At 41.4% G+C, this 25,405-nt stretch overlaps 1 protein-coding gene across 4 annotated transcripts in view; it reads left to right on the top strand.

Moving 5' to 3' along the window:
* Nucleotides 1-1,048: 1,048 nt before the first annotated feature.
* The window catches only part of PLEKHM3 (pleckstrin homology domain containing M3), a 192,708-nt gene continuing 168,351 nt past the window's right edge, over nt 1,049-25,405 (top strand). For 3 of the 4 annotated variants that reach the window (XM_024738306.1, XM_024738310.1, XM_024738309.1), the window contains exons 1-2: nt 1,049-1,290; nt 23,432-24,354. In XM_024738306.1, the coding sequence (XP_024594074.1) occupies nt 23,754-24,354 (601 nt within the window). In that variant the 5' untranslated portion in view covers nt 1,049-1,290; nt 23,432-23,753. Of the gene's footprint in view, nt 1,291-1,328; nt 1,465-23,431; nt 24,355-25,405 lie in introns of those variants that run through there. The other variant, XM_024738308.1, reaches the window with a different exon arrangement.

Here is a 25,405-nt window from a genome sequence, read left to right as displayed (position 1 = left end):
AATGGCTAAGTGTGCTATGATGGAGAATAAAGCAGGAGACTTCAAGGAAGGTCTTCCAGCCAGACTGAGGTAGGAGACAGATGGGCCCTTGGGCTGGACAGCTGGTGTTTGTCAAGTGGAGTAAAATTGAAACTTTGTTCTCACTCCAAGGGCAAAGGTAGTGGCAGAAGCTGAGCTCTGCTAAAGTAAAGAGATAAGACAACCACTCCTGAGGTCAAGGAAAACTGCCCTGTCTGCGCATGTGCAGAAAGGCTCCTTGAGGGTCAAAAAGGGAGGGGCGCCACCCCATAATAAGTGTGGACATACACCCACAGGCTTCTGCAGTGGGATCTATCTTAGCAAAAAGTTGCGCACAGCCCTCCTCCCCTCCCTGCCCGCCACCCGCAATGTCTATTGGCTAGGATTCCTGGTTTTCATCCAGGCTACCCAGGTTCAATTCCTGGGCAGGGAACTAGGATCTCTCTTTAGGACCATTCACTGCTGTCTTTCCGAGATCAAGACCACCCTATCCTCTTGCAATGTGGCCAAAGTCACTGTGGGGTGGGTTGGAGTGTCTCACAAAGGAGCACTCAGGTTGCCCACCAGTGCATGTACACACACACACACACACACACATACACACACACACACACACTTTCTGTTTTGCTGGGAATCCGAATGGGGGTTAAGACCTCCTCTCAAAACCATCCTCTTTCAACCTGCTGGCTACACCATGAAAAGGGAGTGAAAATTGATTTTCATTGCAGCTCCAAACCTGAAATGTGAAGCAATCTCTAGGTTCTAATAGTTCTATTTTCAGAAAGAACTTCTCTCTCTAATTCTCTTAGCCAAGGGAGCTGCTAAATAACAAGTCTGGTCCCTGGCATGTTTCAAGTGAAATTTTCCAATTGCAAACATCCATCTGTGCGTTGGGAGGAGCAGTGAGGAGACTCTGCGGCACATACCATTGTTTTCAAAAAGTGTGTGATGAAAACTGTGCGTAAGAAAACAAAGAGATAAGGAGGCCAGGAGGGTGCGGTCAGGCCCTGAGTGGCGCTGGGTCCCTAAGGCAGGAAAGACGAGTCCTTGCGTCCTGGAACCTTGTGTGTCCGAGTCTCGCTTCCTGAGCTGCTGGAAGGAAGCATTTAAGTGTGGGACCGCAAGAAGCGCTTGTAAACAGAGAGCCGGGCCGGAATGGTCGGTGGCCGAACGGGCCGTGACCGTGAGGAGAGCTGGCTGCCAAAGCCGAACCACAGCCAGAAGTAGGCTGCAGGCCCCGCAGGTGAAGGGGGAGAAGTAGCTGGAGGCCAGGTGAGCATCTGCCTGCTTCTGTGCTGCTGGACTGGCCACTGCGGGAAGGGTGTGGGGATGACAGCATTGTGAGTATCCGAGAAGCTCCCTGGCGTAGCGGTGATTTTGCTGTTTCTTCCATGCTCTGGTTTCTGTTTCATCCTGGAAACTGCACAGCAGTGCAGTGGATAATAGGTGAGGGGAGACTGTATGATGCGTTGTCTGTTTATTTTTATGAATCAGGTATATAAGTAGAAAGCAATTGAAATAGATGATCCCGTTCTGTGTGTTGTTTTTAGTACCCCGCCGCCCCTCCTGGGTCTTAGAAACCAAGCCTCAGCAGAGCTTTTAACTCACATCTAACTGGGGCTTTCAGACTACAACGACTGTTCCGTCTGTTGACCTTGTTCATTTTTAATATACAGTAAATGACACTGTGTGACTGATGACAAGCATGATTTGGTCTTCCATGAAAGGATTACTAAGCTAAAAGATCGAGATAAGGACATTTCAGACCCACTCCTCAAATAAAGTGTTACTACTGAGATATACAAATGAATGACAAATTGAGACTGGTCTAGAGTTATAGCTTGCGAAGCAGGACAGATTTGAATTTAGTAGGTTAAACTGAGATTGAGCTATGCTGTTGTAAACTAATTTGGAAGTTTTTTTCTTCTTGGAAAAGAGAAATACCTGGGTTTTTTTCCTTTAATATTATAATTTCAGTAGTCATAGTGAATTATGATTTGTATTCATTCATAAGATACTTTATTATAAAATACCACACGTAAATTATAATTGGCACACCTTAAGATATAAGGCAAGTTTTGTTTCATTAACTTCAAAAACAAATGCCTTAACCAAAATTGGGCTAAAAGGTCAGTAGGCATGTGTCACCTTGGTCACATAGTCTAACTTTTAGTTACTAGAAGAATATTAGATTAAATTGCTCATAGAAAAGTGTTTTAAAGTCATGCACATCAAGGAAATGATATTAATGCCTGATGAGTTTGTCTTTCAGTGAGTATTTTCACAATGTAATGGTTCATAGCAAGAACTATAAAGCCATTCTGGGTTTGAATTCCTGCTTGGTCACTTCCTATTTTGTAACCTTGGGCAGTTTATTTGCTATATTTCTTAATCTGTAGTATGGAAATAATAACAGTACTGATTTCATAGGGTTGTTAGGACGATTAAATGAGTTAATATTTTTAAAGTTCTTAGAACAGTGCATGTAGTAATTGCGATATACATGTTTGTTAATAAATACATAAAATAAAGATATACCAATGTTGAAAGTAAAATGGTGGTTGCCAGGAGCTGGGGGGGGGCGCGAAATGGAGAGTTGTTAAATGGGTATAGAGTTTCCGTTTTGCAAGATGAAGCATTCTAGAGATTAGTCGCACAACAATTGTGAATGTACTTCATAGTTTGGAACTGTACACTTAAAAGTAGTTAAGATAGTGAATTTTATGTAATGTACTTTTCCCCACAATTAAATCTTTTTAAAATACCAATGTTAGCAAAGTCATATACAGTCATAGGGGAATTTGTTCCAAGACCCCCCACAGATACCAAAATTCAACAGTGCTCAAGTCCCTTATAAAATGGCATAGTGCTTGCATATAACCTCTGCTACGCACATCCTCTGGTATAATTTAAATCATCTCTAGATTACTTATAATACCTCATATAACGTAAATTCTATGTCAAGAATTGTAAATTCTATGTAAATAGTTGCCCAGTGCCCAGCAAGATTCAAGTTTTGCTTTTTGGAGCTTTCTGGAGTTTTTTTCCCCCAAATATTTTCAGTCTGTGGTTGGTTAAATTTGCGGATGTGGAACCCTAGGGTATGGAGGGCCGACTGTGTTCAGAATCTTTATTAGCACGCAGCGGCCCCATCCTTAGTTGTCTTTGCCATTGTGAAAATGCAACTTCTGGCAGTCATCAGTAAGATTTACTTATTTGGTAAATTCATGAAATTAAGACATCATAAAGAGCACAAACAAATTATAAGAAACAACATCTAATACCCTATGGCAAGCACAGTTCTGAAAATGCCCCTCCACCACGATTGCATACCCTCATCCCCAGAACCTGTAAATATGATGCAATATCACTTCCTTGATCATGTTTCTTTATATGGCACAGTTGAATTTAAAATGGGGAAATTAGCTGGTGGGCCAAATCTAATCAAAGAGGCCTGTAAAAGAGGAGAGCATTCTCTGGCTGGGGAAATCAGAGAGATCTGAAGCCTGAGAAGAACTGAACATGCTGTTGCTGTTTTGAAGATGGAGGTGACGCTTGAGAAGGCATGGGGACAGCCTTGAGAAATGCGGGAGCCCTAGAATTGCTGAGGGTGACCCAGTGTGGAAACTGGAACCTCAGGCCGAGGGTCAACAAACTGAATGAGCTCAGAACTGGATTCTTTACCAGAACCTTTAGTTAAGACCACAGCCTAGCCAACGCCTTGATTTCTGCCTTGTGAAAGAGAGCCTGAGCAGAGAACCCATACAACCCCACCCAGACTCTGACCTTCAGAATTGGGAAGTAAGAAATGGGTGTTCTTCAACGAACAGTAGCCCCCACTCGCCGCAACTAGAGAAAGTCCATGTGCGGCAACGAAGACCCAATGCAGCCAAAAATAAATTAAATAAATAAATTTATATACATAAAAAAAGAAATGGGTGTTGTTTTGAGGTACTAAGCTTGTGGGAAGTTGTTACACGGCAAAAGAAAACTAATATGACAGGAACAGACTACCCATACAAGAGAAAACTGAATGGCTAACAGTCATGTGAAAATGCATTCTCTTTCCATTAATCAAAGAAATGAAATTGAAACAACAGCAAGGGACCATTTTTCCAGCTCTCAAATTTACATAGATTTAAAAAGATTCTAATTCTCCACATCAGGTAGTGGGTAGTGGAGCAGACACTCTTAGATGCTGTGAGGGGTGCGCAGATGTGAAAGCTTTCTGAAAAACTCATTGGCTGAATGTACGAAAAGTCTCACTAAATGTGTCCACTCCTCGATCCAGTAGTTCCACTCCTAGCAGACTGTCCGAAGGAACTTATGAGAAATATTTTAAAAGTTAATGTTCACAAGTGCTTAATATGGCTTTTGTTAGAAAAGTCAGATATTGGCAATAGTCTAAATGCCCAACAAGAGGGGAACAGTTTAAATAAATTATGCTATCATCAAAAGACATGGTTTTATACAGATTTGTAAAAGGATGTTTATGAAGAGTTTTAACAGTGTGGAAAGGTATTTATCAATTTTTGCTAAATGGGGGGGAGATAGGCTAGAGAACTGTATGTGCAGTCAACTCTCAACTATGTTTAAAAAACCAGAAAGATCTACCTACTTAAGGAAAGGGACAGAAAGGGCCAAAATGGGGCAGTGCTTTTTTCTCATTGGAGGATGAATAGGCATTGTTTATTTTCCCTTTTATACTTTCTGTATTTTCAAAATGTTTAACAATAAATATATAGTAATTGTTTATAACCATAATAGTTAATAAACATTATTTTAAATGCTGTTAAAACTCTATGTTGTGGGGAATACAATGAATCTAAGACATTGTCCAGTCAAATAATGGAGAATATAAAAATCCATAAATAACTTAATATATGGCAGGAAGTGATGTTTTAAAGAAAGACTAGAAGATAGGATATAATAAATATGGTTGGAAAGATTGAAATAAAGTTGGATAACTTATTTCTCAATAAGGGTAATCAGTGAAAGCTTGATGGTAGAAGGATGGCTGAATATCATACTGAAATGATAGAAAAAGGAAGCTCATGGTTGAGCTTTCATTGTCTTTGTTTTCTCATAGATTGATGGATTTTAGGCTTTGGGCTATTGACTCAGGTTAATTATATAAGTGGAAAACAAAGAACTGTGATGGATATATAACCGTTAGCAAAAAAGAAAAAGAAAAAGCCCTCTGCATGTTATTACTAGGAAAACCAAACTGGATGTAGGCCGGTAACAGCTGCATTAAAAAACATCCAAAGCTAATATTTATTGAATACTTAACAGATACTTAATATACTCTATTCCAGTTTAATCATGTATGCAGCCTTCCCGTAATACTTGAAGTCACGTCATACATTTACAAATTTAAGAAACAGGCAGGTAGAGGGGTACTACTTTAATTACTGGTTTCAGAAGACCTGATTTTAATAGAAACCTGAAAAGGTTAGACCATTTGGGCAGAATTTTTAGCATTCTCCATCTCTAGACAGTTTGCAGGAGCCTCAGACCACTGCTACTCCTTCTTTCTTTTCCTACTAGCTCCCTTTTCTATTTTCACTTTACACTCTCCTCCAACACCTGTAGAAAAGTATGGAAAGTGTCTGTTGCTCCACTGGCTGTTAGCCAAATGCTGATTTTCTTTATGGGGAGTGTTAACCCTTCAAAAGAAACCCTGTGAAGGGATATCTAGAAAGGAATTGCTTTTTTTCTTTTTCTTTTAGAGTGGATTTTATATATGGTTCATAAGTAGTGGAACTGTATGCTAGCTTGGAGTTTCTGGGGCGAGCTAATGCAGAGAATTGAGTAATGAGTGAGGGTGTGATAAGAATAACCACCAGTAGTAAATTCCGTGCATTGTGTTTGCTCTGTTTCATTGGCTACTGTAGGTATTACCAGACAGCAATAACACGCCTACATAGTTCACCTTCATATTGACAGTAAGGTATGAAGTTTATTTGGTCCATGAGGGTAGTTAATGTTAATGGCAACATGAATTATGAGCAAAAACCAAAGTCAAAATATAGAGGCCATTGTATTGAGATGTCAGGCATGCTATTTTCATTAACATTTTGTTTGTTTTTCATACACTCATTAACTGTCAATTTGAGTTATGTGTTTTAAATTGGATTCCCCGATTATATGCCACATTTATGAGTATGGGAGAGATTTATTTGTCTAGTTACCGTGATTAGTGTAACCAATTTATAATTCAGTACAAACTGAAGCTGCCCTGTTCTGCATTATCCAGTTTACTTGTGGACATTTATCCAACTGGGAAATTGCTAAATATCCATTTTACCTTGTAGTCTATAGATGTGATTATAAATGTAGATTTTCATAGACCAAGGAACATATATTATAGGTTAGAAAACATTGGAAAGGTAACCAGCAGTTTTTATGCTCCAGGAAATTAGCTAATTGATCTTTTCCCATGAACTTTTCCAGAACAACTTCTCTTCCACCCTCAGAGATTCATTGGTTTGTTAATTAAACAAGAATTGAGCACTTATTTTGTGCCGTGGTACATACCTCTTGTACTTGGAACCAGCAATACAATCTTGAAGAAAACAGGCACAATCCTTGCCTTCATGAAGGTTACAGTCTAGTGGGGGAGACACACAAGTAAGCAGGCTAGTTTTACACAGAGTGAAAAGCATTATAATTGAGGAAATCAGTGTGCTATGGGAACACACAAGAGGGATGTTCAAAATGGACGTGGGAGGTCAGGGAAGAAGTGATACCTCAGCAAAGACCTGAAGGCTGAACGAGAATTAGCCAAGTTGGGTGCTGTGTGTTTTGGGGTGCGGGGTAGAGACGATAGAGATTTAAGAGGTAAGCCCAGGAAAGTAAGTGGACTTGAGCTCTTATAGGCAGTGTTAAGGAGTATATAATTTATCCAGAAGAGAAGGGTTTTAATTTTAGAAAGCCCTCTCTGACTGCAGTGTGGCAAATGGATTAGTGGAGGGAAAGACTAAAGGGAGGAAACTGGATGGTGGTGTCTGAACTAAGGCCGTAAAGAAGGAGAGCAATGGATAAATTTGGCAGATCTCGCAGAGGTAGAATTAGCATGACTTGCTGATTTGGAGTGATTTGTGGGGGAGGGAGCCAGCAGGGTCAGGGATGATGATATCCTTCACTGTATGGAGAATGCCAGGAGGAGGGGCAGGTTGAGGGTAAGATGAGGAGTTTGGTTTTGTGCATGTTAGGAGTTAGGGGATGTCTGAAAGGCAGTTGCGTGTGGGTCTAGAGCTCAGGATAACAATGTTTCTCATCTGTCACATGGACTGCTGCCGAAGCTATGAGGATGGAGATCACCCAGGTGGAAGAGGAACTAAATAAGAGGGTTATGGGGAAAACGGAGGAACACCTACATTATGATGTGGGCATAGGAAGGGGGCTCATACAGGGTACCAGAGGGAGCATCCAGAGATAAAGGAGAAATTCCGGAAGAGACTACATCAGTGCTTTCATGAGAGCAATGCAACGAGTGGGTGTTGAGTAGGTCAGATCCTGCTGAGAGGTCAGTCAGATGTGGAGTGAAAAACCTCCTGGGTTTAGCCAAAAGGAAAGTGTTGGTGACCTCTGCCTGTGCAGTTTCACCTGGGGCAGAATCAGTGCTTCCGCAGGGAGGAATGAATGGGTGAGAAGTGGAGTCAGAAATCATAAAAAAAAAAAATTCTTTAAGAAACTTGGAAGAGGAGAGGAGGGACAGAGTATCCTACCTGTACAGGAACTTGGGAGACAAGGGAGTATTTTACTTCTTTGTTTTTTCTTCTTTGAGAAGAGACATTCCTTTTGAATCACCCTGAATCTTGCACTGCTGAATCCTTCCACTCTAAGACTACCAGAAAGCCCAATGTGCAGCAACTCATTTTGCCTGAACAGTGCAGGAGGAACCCTTGAGTTAATTAAAACCTTATCTCAGAGCTTCCTAAACTGACTGCTGTCACCACTCTCTCCACCAGTTTGTTGGTTTATAATGGGAGATCAAAGAGACTGTGGTGACCCTTTCCCTGGTACCATACGGATGACCCCGGATGACCCCCGTTGGCATCCTGTACCCTGCCTTTGAGTTCACAAAGCACTACGTTATGTCATTTGATTTACATTCCAAAACAACCTTTGGAGAAGGTAGGACAGGGATCCTTGTTTGACCTGCATTGAAATAACTAGAATTCAGTTTCAAATGACATGCCTGGCATCACACATCTAGTAGTAGTGCATGGGCAGTTCAGGTCTTCTAATTCCAGATCTTGTGGTCCAAAAGTAATTAACCTTCACTGAGAGGTTAGATATGATGTCTATATTTTCACTGTAGTGTGATCATATAAAACTTGGGCATATCATATTTTAGTACACTTAAGAAACAAGACTGAAGATTGTGGGTCAACTTTGTAATTTCGCTTGAGTCCCATATACGTTGATATTTGTCCCCTATCCACCCGCTGTCCCCCAAAAAAGTTAAGTTGGTTTTAGAAGGAGGCAGTTTATTTGGACATGTCTTAATAGTCAAAGCATGTTTGAATTATCTATAGTCACATCTAATTTGAAAATATTCCTTTTAATTCTTTTGACAGAAACACTTATTTGCAGGGTTTTTTTTTTTTAAGCAAACATTTTTACAAGTGTTTCTATTTATTGGCTAAATGAAAAATGATGTCTTTGGGAAACATTAGTAAAAGATTTGGGCAATTAGGACTATGTAAACATTTGCAAAAGCACTTGTTTGGCCTGAATGGAGTCAGTTATTATACCCTTGCAGACATTCCAAGCAATATGTCCAAGGTCACTGAGAGAATTGAGGTTAGCTATTTAGTTAGAGAACAGCCTTTTATTCTGTTTGTTCAGACACCTATCATCCACTATTCCCTTAGAGAATTTGCAATGACACAGAAATAGTACAGAGGTGAATTTTTTTTTTTTTGGTAAATTAAGTATAAACTATTTCCCTGGATATTTAGCAATTAACTTTCTGAGTTGTGGGATTAACAAACAGAAGGATTTAAAAAATAAATATTAAAGTTGCTGAAGTTTGACATTAAAACTCAAAGCACCTTGTATGTAAAATTCTAGCTGTATTATCTCAGGGTAATTAGTTTGCTGTTAATTGTTGTACAGGACAGTAGGTGCATTTTAGAGGTTTGTTTCCACTCACTCACTGGCCATATTACCTTGGACAAGGTACTGCATTTCTTTAGATCTCAATTTCCTTATCTGTAAAATGGTAATAATAATAGCAGCTCTCCGATAAGGTTGTTGTGAGGATTTAACAACATAATGAAGATAAAGGGCTTCACATAATGACCTTAGGAAGTGCTCAATAAATGTTAGTGATGACTCTTAAATCTTAGTCTTGGTGTAGGAGTTGTAAGAACTCTATTTTGTTTTTAAACGTTTCACTAAATACACCATTCCACATTTAACATATATCCATCCACGCTGAAGGAGTCCTCTATAGGGCATTTTTGAAGGGTTTAGTATAACAGTAGTTGTCTCTGATGCTGGGCAAACTATTTGAGTCCCAGCTACCATAAGCCTATCATCCTAATGTCAGATCAAAACAGTCACAGAAATAAGACCAATCAGAGCTCCAGAATTCAACTTCAGAATATTTACACGTTGCTGTCTTGTTTTGTAAAAATCCATTTAGTACCAATGATAATAGTCCACAATAAAAGAAATTTAAACCCAGATTTGTGGATGAAAATGTAGTTCTTACTGTTCTTCCTCTTCATACTTAGTAAACTTTTCCTTTGTCCTGTGTGATGGGCAGAGAGTTTTCTGGCCTTCATGTAGTACATAGTAAAATAACAAAGACTCGTCCTCTTGTTTTACCTTGCCTTGTCCTTATCTTTGAGGGTCAAAGACAATGTTTTGTCTGCTTTTGGCAGCCTTGCTTGTTTCCTGACGGAATTGGTGAGAGGCTGCTTGGTAGCCAACCAAGGTCAAGGTCATTGTCACAGATTGAGTCCAAAAGGGAGGGAGGGGTCGTGGGTGCAGCCCATCACCCCTGGGTACGTCTGTCCTTTCAAATAAGAAGTGAGTCACCTTCTGCTTAGACCTTATCATGGGTCTGGTACTCTCTGGGTGCCATTCAACAAAGACCCAGCCTCATTTTTTAGCAGGTTCAAGTGTAGCCAGGAAAGACAAAAAAACCAGTTAACTACTTCTCATGTACATTCACCCTAAGTGCCCAGAGGAACCAGTTTTGTGATATGTGCTAACTCATAAGCTGGTTGCTGCTTTGAAGGTTAAAGTGGTGAGTATTCTCCCTTCTGGTAATCAGCTGCGGTGACCCAAGGAATTAAAGTCAACGGGAAGTGAGGCAAGGATTCATTTCTCATGACATCTCAGCCACCCAGCAAATGCTTCTGTTGGCCAGGGATGTTTCTGTGGGTCGGATAGATTCTGTGGGTTGGATAGACTTGGGCAGCTTGTGAGGAAGCCCTCTGCACTTGTGCCTCCCATTTGTGCAATTGTTTGTTAGTTCACTTTGAGCTCAGGCTTTGGTGGGACCTTTAGAGATATTCTTGTAGGTTGACAGCTTCATGCCAGAAGCAGCATCATTTTTAGAGCACGTTTGATTGGTTTTATTTGTACGTTTCGTTTGTCTTTGGTTTGTTTCAACTGAAGTCATCTCTGTACACATGTTATTATGCCATTCAATTGTGTTCTGTCACTTAAGACTTTTTATTGTCCCTTGATTAGTAATGACTTCTTATTTATGTTCCCATAACACCTTCTGTATACTTCTGTTAAGGCACTTTTTATACTTGGTTTTGTATTGTTTCCCCACTAGCTGTTAAGCTCTTTGAGGGCAGAAGCTGTGTTTTGTGTCCGTACCATCACCTAACATAGTGTTTGGGTACTTGGTCCATCCTCTGAGCGCTTGTTGAGTATAAATGGTTGTGTGGTTAGAAGTCAACAAGCTTCTAATAGGAATAGTAATTGTTTTAGATTTTACAAAAATTTCACATATATTATCTGCATTTGTGCATTACAGCTCTCTAATGGAGAGGTGCACTGATGGAGACAGACGTTGGAAGGATTTCCATTTTGCAGATAAGAAGGGCCACGACATCCTGAGTCAGCCTGACTTGCTGGAGGTCATTCCGCTTAGAAGGCAGTGCTGGGACATGAACCCTTTCTTGGTGTCAGAAATGTGTGTTCTTCCCATTGCCACACCTCTGTCCCATCAAAAAACCTCAAAATTGGGTGGCTCATGGATTGAATTCACCTTACTCCTTGTTTATGGTCCTTCTAGCGTCAGGGCCCCTGAGTGATTTAAAGTGGTTTAAAAGGTAATTGAACATGGACTCAGTAATTTGACAGGGATTCTGGGAATTTCTTTTTCTTCCCCATGGGGCCTTCGACTGACAGTAGATGAGTCATTTTGGTCTCTGTTTCATCATCTCTAAAATAATCCTGCTGCTTTACTTACCTGTCTCTGTTGAGATTACTACAAATTTTTTTCAAGAAGCTTATCAAGTGCTTTATAAACCATGCTCTAAACCATGCATGTGAAGACGATTATTCTCAATAAAGTCAAATAGTTATATGAGCTGATGACATCTTTAAAGATGCTAATCTGAAAAGATATTTCTTTAGCTTTTTTGGGTATTTTGCATAGCTGGGTCTCAGTGTTCTTCCTTGGGGTGACCATTACGAGGTCTCATGCCACTGGTTTAGATGACACCTCCATGTACTAGTTATTCCCTGTTGCAGTTGGAGGGTGACTCTAGCACACGTGGTTTTTATGATGGAACTTTTCAACTTCTTCACCTCAGTCCTAGGATGAAGGTAATTTGAGTGATTCTTTTGTTTGTTTTTTAATCACCGTTTCCTGCCATGGAGGTAACGGGGAATGGAAAACATTGAGTCTGCATTTTTAGACACTTAAGTAACTGAAGTTTGTGTCTGTCGGTTTTGCTCCTAAAACCAGGACATTTTGGAATGCTGGTGGTTTTATGAAAATGGGCTTCTCAATCAGGAGTCTTGGCTTTCCAGCACAGTGGGTGCCACAGGGGCATAATAACATTGCCGCCTTCAATAGCAGAGCAATTGGAGATTTGAAGCCCCACACTTATATTTAGGTTGGTTTCTGGGAAAACATCTTGGGGCATCAAATGTCTCAATGATTTTTGCAAGAGGCAAACAGTAAGCACAGAGATGGACTGAAAAATGCTTAGGTTGATTGCCCGGAGGTATTTCAAAAGGAACATGTCCTTTCTGGTATTAAAAAGAGCTTGAGCTCTAAGTCACTGGAAAATTAGACCGGCCAAGCTATGGATTTGGAGTGGTTCACAAAATAATTCCCAAGCGCTGCATAGGTGCTTTTGTTTCTATAAAAGGTCTGAGTGAGGTCTTTGCTACATGACCTTTGCCATGTTATTTTTAAACCCGGTTTCAATAGCTTGGAAGCTTTTTCTAACCAAGAAAAAATTTAAAAGCTCAAGTCAACATAACGTTTTGGAAAGCATGTCAAATTTTTATTAAACGAGCTTATAATGAATTCAGATATACTTTGGCCAGAAAAGCAGAGTGGTGTTTATATTTACAGACGTCAGTACTTTGAAAACATGCTCTTTATGCAGTCGTTCATTCAGCCCACATTTACTGAGCACCCATTGTGTACTAGCCATTGTGTTAGGCCCAGTGAGGGTTGTAAAAATGAAATGGGGTAGAATCGCTGTGCCCAAGTTGCTGTAAGTCCAGTAGGGTAGGCGTGTGACCTCAGGAAAGTTACTAGGTATCGTTTCGCCTCAGTTTCCTCATCTGTAAAAGTGGGAATAATGGTACCCACTTTACACATGGTGAGGCTTAGAGATATAAAGTACTGAGCAATGCACCTGGCACAAAATACGCTTTTGGTAGTTATTATAATATAATATATTATAATAATATGAGATAATATAATTATTATAAGATAATATAATTATTATCATCATCATTTCAGAAGGAACAGGCAGCAGGCAGTGTAAGTTGTGGAGGCAGTACCAAAGCCATTCTCTGGACATTTAAAGAAAGAGCTGACCGTTTTAGGGTGAGGAATCACAGAAAGCTTGTGGAAGAGGCGGCAAGTAAGCCTGAAGAGTGGATAGAATTTCAGTAGGTAGAGGTGGGGAGACGGTACCTCAGAGATAACTGTAAGCAAAGTTTTGGAGTTGGGAAAGCCTAAAACTTGAGGAGTAGCATCCCAGTTTGGAGGAAAAGAATGTCTTATGGAAGGGAAGCGGGAAGTTGGGCAGGCAAGCTAGTCCAAGACTGTGAAAGGCCTAGAGTGTCAGGTTAGAGAGTTGGGCCCTGTTGTCAGTGGGAGCTGCATTGAAGGGTTTTATTTGCTACCGTCTCCCCAGTACCTCAGGCAGCACCCAACCCATAGTGAGCAGTCAGCAAATAATTATTGAGTGAACAGCTGAGTGTGGGTTTAGACAAGTTGAGCTTCATTTTGCCAGATAGAAATGTCCTACAAAAAGTTGGGGACATGGGACCAGAGTCCATGGAGACTGAAGGTGGAAATTTGGGAGGTGTGAGCATGGAGGTAATTATGGGGCTAAACTGACCCGAGGAGTACATGCGGCTGTAGTCAGAGAAGAGAGCTGAGGTGATGCCCCTATTTGATGAGCAGACCAGGAAGGAAAGGAGGAAGATGGAACAGAGAAGGAGAGGGTAGAAGTGAGAGGAAAACAGAGAGCGCCGTGCCCATGAAACCTGGGGAGGAAAGGTTTGAGGAGGGGCCGGTTGACATGCTTGAGGCGGGTCAGGGCTTTGCAGTGCACTAGTGGCAGTATAGAGAGGAGGTCCCTGGACAGGGTGGAAGAGAGTTCAGTCAGGTGGGGCCTTGTGCCAGGCTGTAAGATATCGGTGGGCACAGCACACTCTGAGACATTTCTTTTTTCTTTTCACGGTTAATAATTACTGGTATTTGCTTTTTGAGTAGGTCTTTAAACAGACAGTGTGCCCAAATTGTGTACTGTATATAATCTGATTCCAATTAAATATTAGATAAAAACACACCTAACTATTTCGTTCTGAGATCATGACTGATTTTTATTTTCTTTTCCATATCTGTCAGTATTTTCCAGAGTTTTTATGTGTTTATTACCTTCATAACTGGGAAAAACACTGTAAAATTATATTTCTAAATGGTATGTTCCTTAGGTATTGCCTGGCAATACACTTCTCATTTATTGAAACTTAGATAAATGTAACCATTTAATGTTCCCTCCAGGCCTATGAAGATGGGATTCTATTTGTGTTTCTAGCTGTCTTTCTCCTCTGAAAGAGCCCCTGAACTCTTCTTATGAGGTCCACAGAGGCACCATTTCCTTATCTGCGGCTCTTGGCTTGCCTGTGCTCCATCAACATGCTTACATTACAACATGTCCTTATGACAAAGCACCATGACAAAGCGTAACCTCTTGTAGCCTGATAATCCAGAAGCATTCTCACTAGGGTCATATTCTCTTGTGGTGGAGCCTTTACATTATGTAACTCTCAGAAAATTTACAGTCAGCTGTGGCCTTAACCAAAGTGAAGACCGTGTGAGAGCCACATGTGCTGACCATTCTTATAATCACCCTTGTTTCTCATGTTTGAATATGAATTGGCAGAAACTGTTTATCCCAGGTGTCTTTGGTATTGCATTTTTCTCTGTAGTCCAGCTGCTTCTAAAACTACAAGGCCCCAGACACCCTCTTGAGCACTCATTAAGTTCTGAATACCAGCCATTTAGTCAAGTGGGAGGAAGTCAGCGTTTTTACCATCCAGCTTGGGAGAAAGTGGCATCTCTGTGTGGGCCAGGCTGGTATTATTACTCATATCTGCTTCTACTTCTGTGTGGAAGGACTGCTGTATTCATCCTGCTAATTAGCCTTGCCTAATGAGCATGTAAACAGCAGATTTCCTTGTTAGGAAACAGTAATGCACTGATTCTGCATCCTGTTAACATTTTGATGCATGCATGGAATTCTTTGGATTGAGCTTTTATGACAACACTGACAAATGGACCTCAGTTTCTCAATCTGTTACATTGGGGAAATAATCCTTTTTACAGAAAGGGTATTCTTTATAAAAATAAAATAAAGTGTCTGTAGATCATTGAGTTGGGCTGAAAAGTAGGGTGTTATAAATAGTTGGTTGCTGACTTTGCTGTTTTCGGACTGACATATCTTTCCAGGGGAAGACAGGAGCAGATGGTTCTTGAATGGGTGAGGTCCAGTGCAGGGCTCCATAATTATATAGCAGTTTACATTTTTTAAAGGTGTGTTGGAACAGCTACCCGGTGAATGAGCCACATGTGAAGCAATTTGATATCAGCAATGTTGTTGGATATAGGTAGCTGAGTAAGATACCAGAGGTTTAATGGTTTGCCAGAGGCCACCCAGTACGTGTGTGGTTGAGCCAGATTTAGAACACAGTTCTAATTAGCTCCTGATTTCCACTTTTTGTGTGGAGGCAAACCACACCGCACCAACACGGTGATTTCACTCAGTTCACTTTGTCAGAGGAAAGTCCTGTTCATATTTTGACCTGTCTGAATATGTTATTATTTAATTTCTTTATTTTGTTTTTGGCTGCATTGGGTCTTTTTTTTTTTTTCTTTTGCATTGGGTCTTCTTTGCTGTGCGCAGGCTTCTCATTGCGGTGGCTTCACTTGTTGCGGAGCACAGGCTCTAGGCACGCGGGCTTCAGTAGCTGCGGCACACAGGCTCAATAGTTGTGGCTCGCGGGCTCTAGAGTGCAGGCTCGGTAGTTGTGGTGCACAGGCTTAGTTGCTCCGCGGCATGTGGGATCTTCCCAGACCAGGGATCGAACCCATGTCCCCTGCATTGGCAGGCAGATTCTTAACCACTGTGCCACCAGGGAAGCCCATGTTGTTATTATTTTTTAATTAATTAATTTCAAAACCAAATGAGGCAAGCTAGTAAGAGGTGTTCATTTATGGAGACTAAACTTCGCATTAGACCCTTGTATTGTAGTGAATTTGAGGCCTATACATCCTAGGGAAAAGATAAATTCCAAAAGGAGAAAGGTTGGAAAATAGAGCCCCAAAAGATGAAGACATAGAGATTATATAGGAGGGTCAGTAAGGCATCATGCCTGCTGTCAAGTAGCTTGGAGTATAGAGTGGGATGGAGAGAAATTGTTCATCATTACAGTACATTGTGGCAAACCCAGGGTGTTCTGAGAGCCTGAGCAATTCGGAAGGCTCCCCAGCTTGGGCCAAAGCATGGAGGAGTAAAACAGCAAGGTGAATGTTGGTCAGGAAGGACACACTAGAGAGGCGGATAGGTCATGAACGGCGATGAATGTCATGCAAAGGAGTGACAATGTATTCATTCAGCGTGTATCTACCTAGTGCCTTTTGTGTGTGTGTGTCAGACATTCTCTATGTACTTGGGATACATTAGTGAACAAAATAAGCATCAAGTCCTGCCCTCGAGGAGCTTATACTTCAGTGGGGTGAGAGAAACACTAGACGTTAAATAATAAGTAAATTGAGCGGTTTGTTAGAAGATGGTAGATGCATAAGGAAGAAGGGTCCAGCCAGGTGATCAAGGTTAACGTGAGCAGTAGTAAGTCATGTTGATAGTATCTACTCTTGTTATGATGTGATCAGAATGGCACTTTACCTCTGTAGTTTTTCTCCCCCAAATATACAGCCCTAGTCTTATCATGAGAAAAACATTAAAAAAATCCCAGTTGAGAGACAGTCTATAAAATACCTGACCAGCGCTCCTCAAAACTGTCAAAGTCATCAAAAACAAGTAAAGTCTGAGAAACCGTCACAGCCGAGAGAACGCTAAGGAGACTTGACAACTAAATGCCGTGTGGTATCCTGGATAGGATCCTTGAACAGGAAAAGGATATTAGGGAAAAGCTGAGGAAATCTGAACAAAGTATGAACTTTAGTTAACAATAATGTATCAATATTGGTTCATTAATTGTGACAAATGTACCACATTAATGCAAGCTGTTACCTGGAGGAAACTGTTTGTGGGGTATATAGGAGCTCATTGTACTGTCTTTGCAATAATTCTTTAAATCTAAAACTGTTCTAAAATTAAAAGGTTATTAAAAAAAAAATAAAAAACAGAGTAAAGGGGATCAGAAGTCCAGGGCAGAGACACATGTCATAATTTAAAATAGGGTGGTCAGGGGAGGCCTCATTGACAAGGTGACATGAACAGTCACTTAAAGAGAGAGTTCACCATGTTGGTATTGGGAACCAATGCAAAGACCCTGAGGTGAAAACATGTCTGCAAGTTGGAGAACCGGCAGGGCGGCTGGTGTGGAAGGGAGGGTAGGGGGTAAGGAGAGTATGAGGTCACAGAGGAAAGGTGATGGAACCCATCAGGTGAGGGCTTTTAGGCTGTTGTTATTCGTGTGCTATACCGTGTGCCGGGAACCGTGCCATGCATTGTCCTATTTAGTTCTCTCAACTATTTTAGGAGAGAGGTATTATTAACTTGCTGATTTTGCAAATGAGAAAACTGAGATTAGTAAGTGACTTACTGAAGTCCCATTCCTGGTAATTGGTGAAGCTGCCGTTCCTTTCTTCCTCCTGAGACCCAAAGTTGTCACTCCTGACTTCCTCCTCCTCTCCTCAGGGGGCTGAACTAGATCTTCTAGGCCAGGAATTGGCAAGCCACAGCCCGCTGGAAAATCTGGCCCTCTGCTTGTTTTTTGGTTGTTTGTTTTAAGTCGTGGTAAAAAACATACAATTTACCATCTAGTCATTTTAAGGTCAGTAGTGTTTATATTCACATTGCTGTGAAACAGATCTCCAGAACTTTTCATCTTGCAGATCTGAAACTCTATACCCATTAAACAATAACTCCCTTTTCCCTCCTCCCCTCCAGGCCTGGTAACCCCCATTCTACCTTTCTATTTCCATGAATATGACTTCTTAATATACATTGATTCACGCAGTATTTCTTTTTGTAACTGGTTTATTTTACTTAGTATGATATCCTCGAGGTTCATTCATGTTGTAGCATGTGACAGGAGTTCCTTCCTCTCAAAGGCTGAATAATACTCCATTGTATGGATATATCATATTTTGTTTATCTGCCTGTTTTGTAAATAAAGCTTTATCAGAACACAGACATGTCCATTCATTTCCATGTTGCCTGTGGCTATTTACCTCACTACAGCCGTAGACCTGAGTAGTTGCAAAAGTGACTGTGTGGCCCACAAAGCCTAAACTGCTTATTACCGGTTCTTTACAGAAAATGTTTGCTGATAGTGGTTGCCAGAGTTTAAAAAAAAATTAAAAAAAAAAAAAAAGAAAATGTTTGCTGAGCCCTGTTTTACTGGGAAGACTCTGAAGGGTTAAGAGAAACGGTGTGGAGGCTGCTTTAGAAGGAGGAAGACAAGAGGCAGGAACACCCTGCTGCCTTTGTTGGGTGACAGAGACATGGGTATGGGACTTGCCCTCGAGAAGTTTATAGTCTAATTGAGGGAAAAAGACAGTCTGCGAATTTGACTTGTTTAGTGATGCTTTAGATATTTGGGGAAGGGAGAGATCCGAAAGGATTGAGTCTCAGGAAAGACTTCATAGAGGGTTGGGATTTGGGATGGGATGGGATGGATCGGATTGCTAGAGTGTGGAGGAGTACATCAGCCTTCTCACCACACCTTAACAGATGAGGTAAGACATTGAAGGCATTTAGAGCAGTGTCTAAATAGTAAGTGCTCACTAGAATGTAAGTTCTACAAGGGTAGGGTTTATGTCTGTCTTGTTCACTGTCGTATCACCAGTGCCTAGAACACAGTAGATGCTTCAGTAAATGTTTATGGAATGAATAAATCACTGCAACTCTCAAATTCTTTTTAGCTATTTAATTTGTACTGTGAAAATACAGGCAAAGGGCTGGATCTCTCACATTGGTCTGTTAATTCATTTATTATACTAAAGAGTACTTTTTTTTGGCTGTTGTTAAAGCAGTACCTCTATTGTTTGTTGCTAGAGATAATCATTATGTGGTAAGAGGAATGTAAGTCAGGTACTAACAACAAAAGAAAAAGGGGGAAAAGAAAACAATGTCGTGATTCTAAAGATACCCACTCAAAAATCATTCATTCATTCAACAAATATTTATTGAACGGCAACTGTGTTTGGGGGGTCCATGGGTGAACAAAATTGACAGTTGCTGCCTAAGGGGATATTGACACCGAAACTAGTAATTACAAATGTGATGTGTATAACTTACAGAAGTGCTGGTGCCCTTCTGAACCAAGGCCCTTCTGTCCTTAAATGAGTAGATTTAACCTAGTCTGGGACACCAGAGAATGCTTCCCTAAGGAAGTGGTAAGTCCTGATTATCGTTTGCTGTGTGGCAAACTACTCTGAAATTTAGTGTCTGAAAACAATTTATTATCTCTCATGGTTCTGGGCTAACTGGACTCAGCTGGAAGATTTTCACTTGGGAATCTCTTATGATACTGACTGGGGCTGGAATCATCAGAGAGCTCAACTGGGCTGTCATTCAAGATGGCTTCTACCCTCACATGTCTGGTGCCTCTGTGCTCTAGCATGTGGTCTTTCTCTCCAGCAGAGTAGCCTGGCCTTTCTATATAATCAGCTTAGAGCTCCAAGAGACAGGAAGAGGAAGCCACCAGGCCAGTCAAAGGCTGCACCGCCAATGGGCACAGCCACACTCTACTGATCAAAACATCACAAGCTTTGCCCCGATTCATGGGAGTGGAAAAATAAACTCACTTGTTGGTGGGGAAGTAGCAAGTTCTCATTGCCAAAAAGCACGCGGGATAGGAGATATTGCTGTGGCTTTCTTTAGAGAATACAGGTCTGTCACTTGATGTTAGATTGGACCCTGAAGGATGATTAGGCATTGATGCAATGGGTAAAAGAGTCCAGGAGGGAGTAAACCCTCCAGCGATGGGAACAGCCCGTGGGCAGGCCTGGAGATCAAAATGGTAAACCTTGAAGGAGGAACTGAAAGGCCTTTGTAACTAAGTGGAGGAATGAGGGGAGGAAGAGTGGCATGGAAATGCTGGGGCACACAGTGAAAAGTAGAGTATGGTTTTGAAGGGTAAATGCACATTTACATCAGAAAGCAAAGAGAATAGCTGTGTAGGTTCCAGACAGAAGCAATGGAAAGCACTAACAGTGAAATTCCTAGAATAGGAAGAACAGATTAGCCCAGAGGACTTGGGGTGGACTTGGGGGGTGGTTCAGGGAAATCTTACCCCAAATTACATAGCTAGCGTGAGACAGAATTAGGATTTGGACCTAGCTCTGACTCTAGATCCACTAGATTGCTTGCTGTTTCTCCACTGCACTAATCACCACACTGCCTATGGAAAGTCATTTTATATAATAAACTTGAAAATCCCTTGCTAACCAAAAGGTGATTTACTCTTCCTAATTTCTTCCAAGCCATCCAGGCAAATACCTTCTAAGTTTTCTAGACTCAGCTCAGAGGGCACCTCCCTTTGAAGGCCTTCTTAATCTCTCCCTCACCTTTGCTGGCAAGTGACCCCTCCCTCCTTCCCCCACCAAATCTGTTTCCATCCTCTATCAAGGCAGTTTTTTGGACTTATTTTCTTAGGCTCATCATGATAGACTGTGAGCCTCTTTAGGGCAAAGTCTGTATCTTATTCATCCTTCCATCTTCAGCATCTTGGACCTGTCGTGACCTTAATGGATGGTAGATGAGTGGTTTCCAGAATCCCTTGTTAAATAGCGTTGAAATGGTTCTCAAGCTGAATTGTTACTGCCCTTAATGAGGATTAAATGAGGCATTGCATAGGGGAGTGTCCCTGGGACATCTTACTTTCTGTGGGCCTCAGTGTCCCCTCTGTGAAAGTTGGGGTTGAGAGGATGATCTCGAAGGTCCCGTCTTTGTCTAACAGTCTACAATCTTAGAACGCAGTGTGATGGAGTGTTCCACAAGCCAGCAGTGCTGGCTGTCAATGGTTATATGTTCCTAGCCAGCCTGTGAATACCAAAGCAGGGAGCACAAAGAGTATATTCCTAGACATTTTGATTTAAAAAAAAAAGAAAGAATCAGTTTAAAGGTATTTACTCTCTCTAGTATGATTGAAGACTGAATTTTAAGAACTAGGCAAGAAAAGGAACATTCATAATAGAATCTTAGATGAATAACTTAGTGCTCGGCACCTTGGTGCCTCTTCTATAAAATGAGAAACCTTTTATTATGTTCATTTAAAATTTTAGTAAATAAAGAACTAGAAATTTTAGATTTATTATGTATTTCTTTTTCTTAGTGTCTGGTATACAAGATAAAACTGAAAAATTCCAAGTCTCAAAATGACAGAAGTAGTGAAACTCTGCTATAGGATTCAAGAGACTCAAGGCTTAGCATAGACACAGCAAACAAAACCATATTTGCAGCTAGAAAAATATTATAACTGATCTTATTGCCAAAAATCAATCTGTGCCTTGCTTCATGAATGCTAACATAGTAAACATGAAAATGTAAAAAGTAGACAAATTCACGGTCATTATCACTTTATAAGAGGTTAGCCACCAAGTTCCTGTGACCTGCAAACCTTCTTGATACACTTAAAATAATGGGCCGTATATAGTAGTTTTACTTACACACATTAAGCAATGTAGATTGGTGCTGTTGATTTAAATGTAATGATTTAATGACCTAAGTGCTAAAAATTATTTTAATTAACCACAGAAATTTTGCAGTTTTAAAGAAGAAAGCACATTTATGTACCTTTGCAGCAACTTGCAAAGGTGTTGCTAATTGCCTAGTTTTACCTGCTTGTAAGTAGTTAAGGAAAACAAAGCTTACCTAGTTGTTTTGTTTCTTTGTTCATTTTTTGGGTAAAGATACAAAGGTGTATGTTGAGCACATGAAGTGTGGCTAGTGTGACTGAGGAACCTTATTTGATTTTTAATCAGTTTAAATTTATTTTCTAAATTAAAAAAATTTTATTTATTTTATTTATTTATTTTTTTGGCAGCGTTGGGTCTTCGTTGCCGTGCATGGGCTTTCTGTAGTTGCGGCGAGCAGGGGCTACTCTTCATTGAGGTGCGCAGGCTTCTCATTGCAGTGGCTTCTCTTGTTGCGGAGTGTGGGCTCTAAGCATGCAGACTTCAGTAGTTGTGGCATGCGGGTTCGGTAGTTGTGGCTCATGGGCCTTGGAGCGCAGGCTCAGTAGTTGTGGCACACAGGCTTAGTTGCTCTGCGGCATGTGGGATTTTCCGGACCAGGGCTCGAACCCATGTCCCCTGCATTGTCAGGTGGCTTCTTGACCATTGCGCCACCAGAGAAACCCAATAAATTTAAATTTAAATAGCCATGTATGGCTAGTGTCTACCATATTGGACAGCATCACTGTTCTCGTTTGGCCTGGCCTTGGAGATCTAGCATTTCCCAGACAGTGTGGTTAGTGTTACGATTCTTTCTACCCAGCCCCAAGGCTGGACCTACTCGTAGGCCAATCCTCAAAGCCTCAGGGAGTTTGGATCCTGAAGCCTTTTTGCAAGATGACTGGAAGAATTTTGAAGTCCAGAGTCATCATCAGGCATTACATAATCTAAGCTTAGGAAACACAGCACAAAAACATTCAGGTTAATAAAAGGGCCATTCTCCCTCTCTACTTCCCCCTTGCACCTTTGAGCCTGACAAACCATCAGTGCTTTCATGGTTTGTGACAGGACTCATGCATTTATGACTTTCAGACTGATTATGATATAAGTGCAGTCACAGAATTCCTAGTCTGTTTGGCTAACTCTTTTAGGTCAATATCACAGAGATTTGCTGGGGCACTCTTTTCACAGCTGCTCGCAAAGGCTTCTCTGTATGAGTAAAAGCTGCTGACCTTAATTCCCCTTATCAAGAGTCCCACCCTGCTCTGTGTAAGTTCTAATACAATGTAGTGATGTGTACTCTTTTTTTTTTAAGATTTTTAATTTTATTTATTTATTTTTTTGACTGCATTGGGTCTTCGTTGCTGCGCGCTGGCTTTTTCTAGTTGCAGTGAGCGAGGGCTACTCTTCATTGCGGTGCACGGGCTTCTCCTTGCAGTGGCTTCTCTGGCTGCGGAGCACGGGCTCTAGGCACGTGGGCTTCAGTAGTTGTGGCTCGTGGTCTCTGGTGTGCAGACTCAGTAGTTGTGGCACACGGGCTTAGTTGCTCCACAGCATGTGAGATCTTCCCGGACCAGGGATCGAACCCGTGTCGCCTGCATATGCAAGTGGATTCTTATCCACTGCGCCACCAGGGCAGTCCCAGTGATGTGTGCTCTTGACAGTGGAACTTCTCTGTAGGTGTTGTCCACGTTTGGGCATGACTGCCATGGAAGAGATGTAAAGATGAGGAAGTAAGCGGACAGATTTATGTATATAGAATACAATGAACTATGTGCCAATGTTGTTCTTTTCATTTTCTTTCAGGAAATTAAAGATGGTGGTGACATTGCCTTGACAAGCACTTCCTGTTGTCTTTACCGAGGTCTCACTGAAGAATAATCTCAAAGGAATGTTTGTCTCCCAGGACCTTTGTTGATGACTGTTATCATCTAGCAGATGTTTTTAATGTCCTGGAAAACATCAACCACCCTTGTGCTTGGCCTGCTCCGGGCAGCTGAATGAAAGTTCCTTCCAGTTGTTTCCAGAACTCTGTTGCCCAAAACTTTACCTCTCTTCATTGGGTGAATGTTCATGAAGCTCTATCCTGAGCAAGCTTAGGAGGCTTAGGCCTCTTGGAGCCTGTGACATGGAAGCTTTGGAAGTGGATGATATCAGCCCAGCCCTGGAAGTTACTGAGGATTTCTTTACTACTTTTGATAGTAAGCTAGAAAAGGCTGTGCAGCAAGCAGAGGTTTATGGGATTCAGGAAGTCCCTGAACTGGTGGGGCATGAGGTCCTCAGTAACATAGACAATGGTGCTATCAGAAATGTCTCCTCCCTGGGCAAGGGAGGCATGATCTGGGACCATTGTAAGACCAGGTTCTTAGAAACCAAAGCTCAAAATGTCTTCCCTGCCAAAGAACAGTTTATGGTCCAGAAAGGGACAACCCCAGATAATCTGTCCTGGATGGAACAAAAGGAAGCTTCAACCTTTGATTTTTTCAACATCTGTCAGCGTCGGAGGGACAGACCTCGTTCTGTGAATGACTTATTGGATGAGACTTCTACTTTTAAGCCCGGCCATGCTCGATCAAGGTCAGATATTAGCCAGGTGGACTGGAGGGTGGTCCTCAAAACCATGCCTCTGCAGCAGCAGCAACAACCGTCTCTTCAGGGCCCTCACTTCACCAGGACGTCTTTTCTGTTGTCCTCATCAAACAAGGTAGAAGATGCTCAAGGAAATATGGGTATGTTTTTATATCTGACTGCAATTAAACAATTGTTGATTTTCCTTTGTCTCTCTTGCATCTACCTCATGAGAGTCTTACTCTCCATTGTCTGTGTCTGGCTTTGCCTACTTAAGCCCCTCTTCCATTTACCTTTGCACTTACCTTACCTGAAGTCTACAGTCTTATTCCTCCTAGGAGGAACTGAGTGAAAAGATGACTACGGTAAATTCTCCTTTCCTAATCTTGTATGTTAGAATCAGAATTTTCTCACGATTAATGTAGTACTTTCCTTTGAACATTGTATGATACCGCTTATTCATATTGGTAGATGTTGATCAGCTCATACCTTGGCCATAGTCTTGGGATATGAAGGATTAAAAGATGTGTGAAGACACAGTCCCTGCCCTAAAGAACTTCTCATTAGGTTGAGGGGATCAGACACTCCCAAAGACTCAGGAAGGCGCCCAGTGGTGAGAGAAAGGAGGTGCTCAACTGAAATGCCTGGGAGGGAACTTTGTTTTGCTTTATATTGTTGGAATTTTTTTAAAAAAATGAGTGAGTGGTAGCAATTGTCAGAGGATAGAGGAAGGGGAAGACACTCTGGGCTGGGCTTGTCAGGAAGGGCTTGTGAGATATGATGGAACTTGAGCTGGACCTTGAAGGACACTAAGTTGCAGAAAGAGAGTCACCGTTGGAGGACACTCGGTCAGGATTATGGTGTGGACCAAGGGGGAGACAAGGAGACCAGGCTGACCCTTGAGGAGACCAAAGGATCTCATGGCGGTCGTGGGAGGAAACGTTTGGAGAGGTTGGTTAGGACCTCATGGTGCAGGGCCCTGATTTCTTTTTTCCTTGTACTTTATACACACACACACACACACACACACATGCACATGAATATGTACTCATGTACTCACCCGTGAACTTCCTCTTCTGTAAGACATGACAAACCATCTCTCTGTTTCCCCCAGCATTTTTCTTCACCATAACCTCATTTATACAGGCTATCCATTTTTCTTACTGATGATTCTGTTTTTTTTTTTTTTTTTTTTTTTTTTGGTTAGGGGGG

Source organism: Neophocaena asiaeorientalis, unplaced genomic scaffold (assembly GCF_003031525.2).
Source record: "Neophocaena asiaeorientalis asiaeorientalis breed wild unplaced genomic scaffold, Neophocaena_asiaeorientalis_V1.1 scaffold258, whole genome shotgun sequence".
Taxonomy (NCBI): Eukaryota; Metazoa; Chordata; class Mammalia; order Artiodactyla; family Phocoenidae; genus Neophocaena; species Neophocaena asiaeorientalis.
The sequence above is the reverse complement of the archived record's forward strand: the minus strand, read 5'-3'. Positions and strand labels throughout refer to the sequence as shown.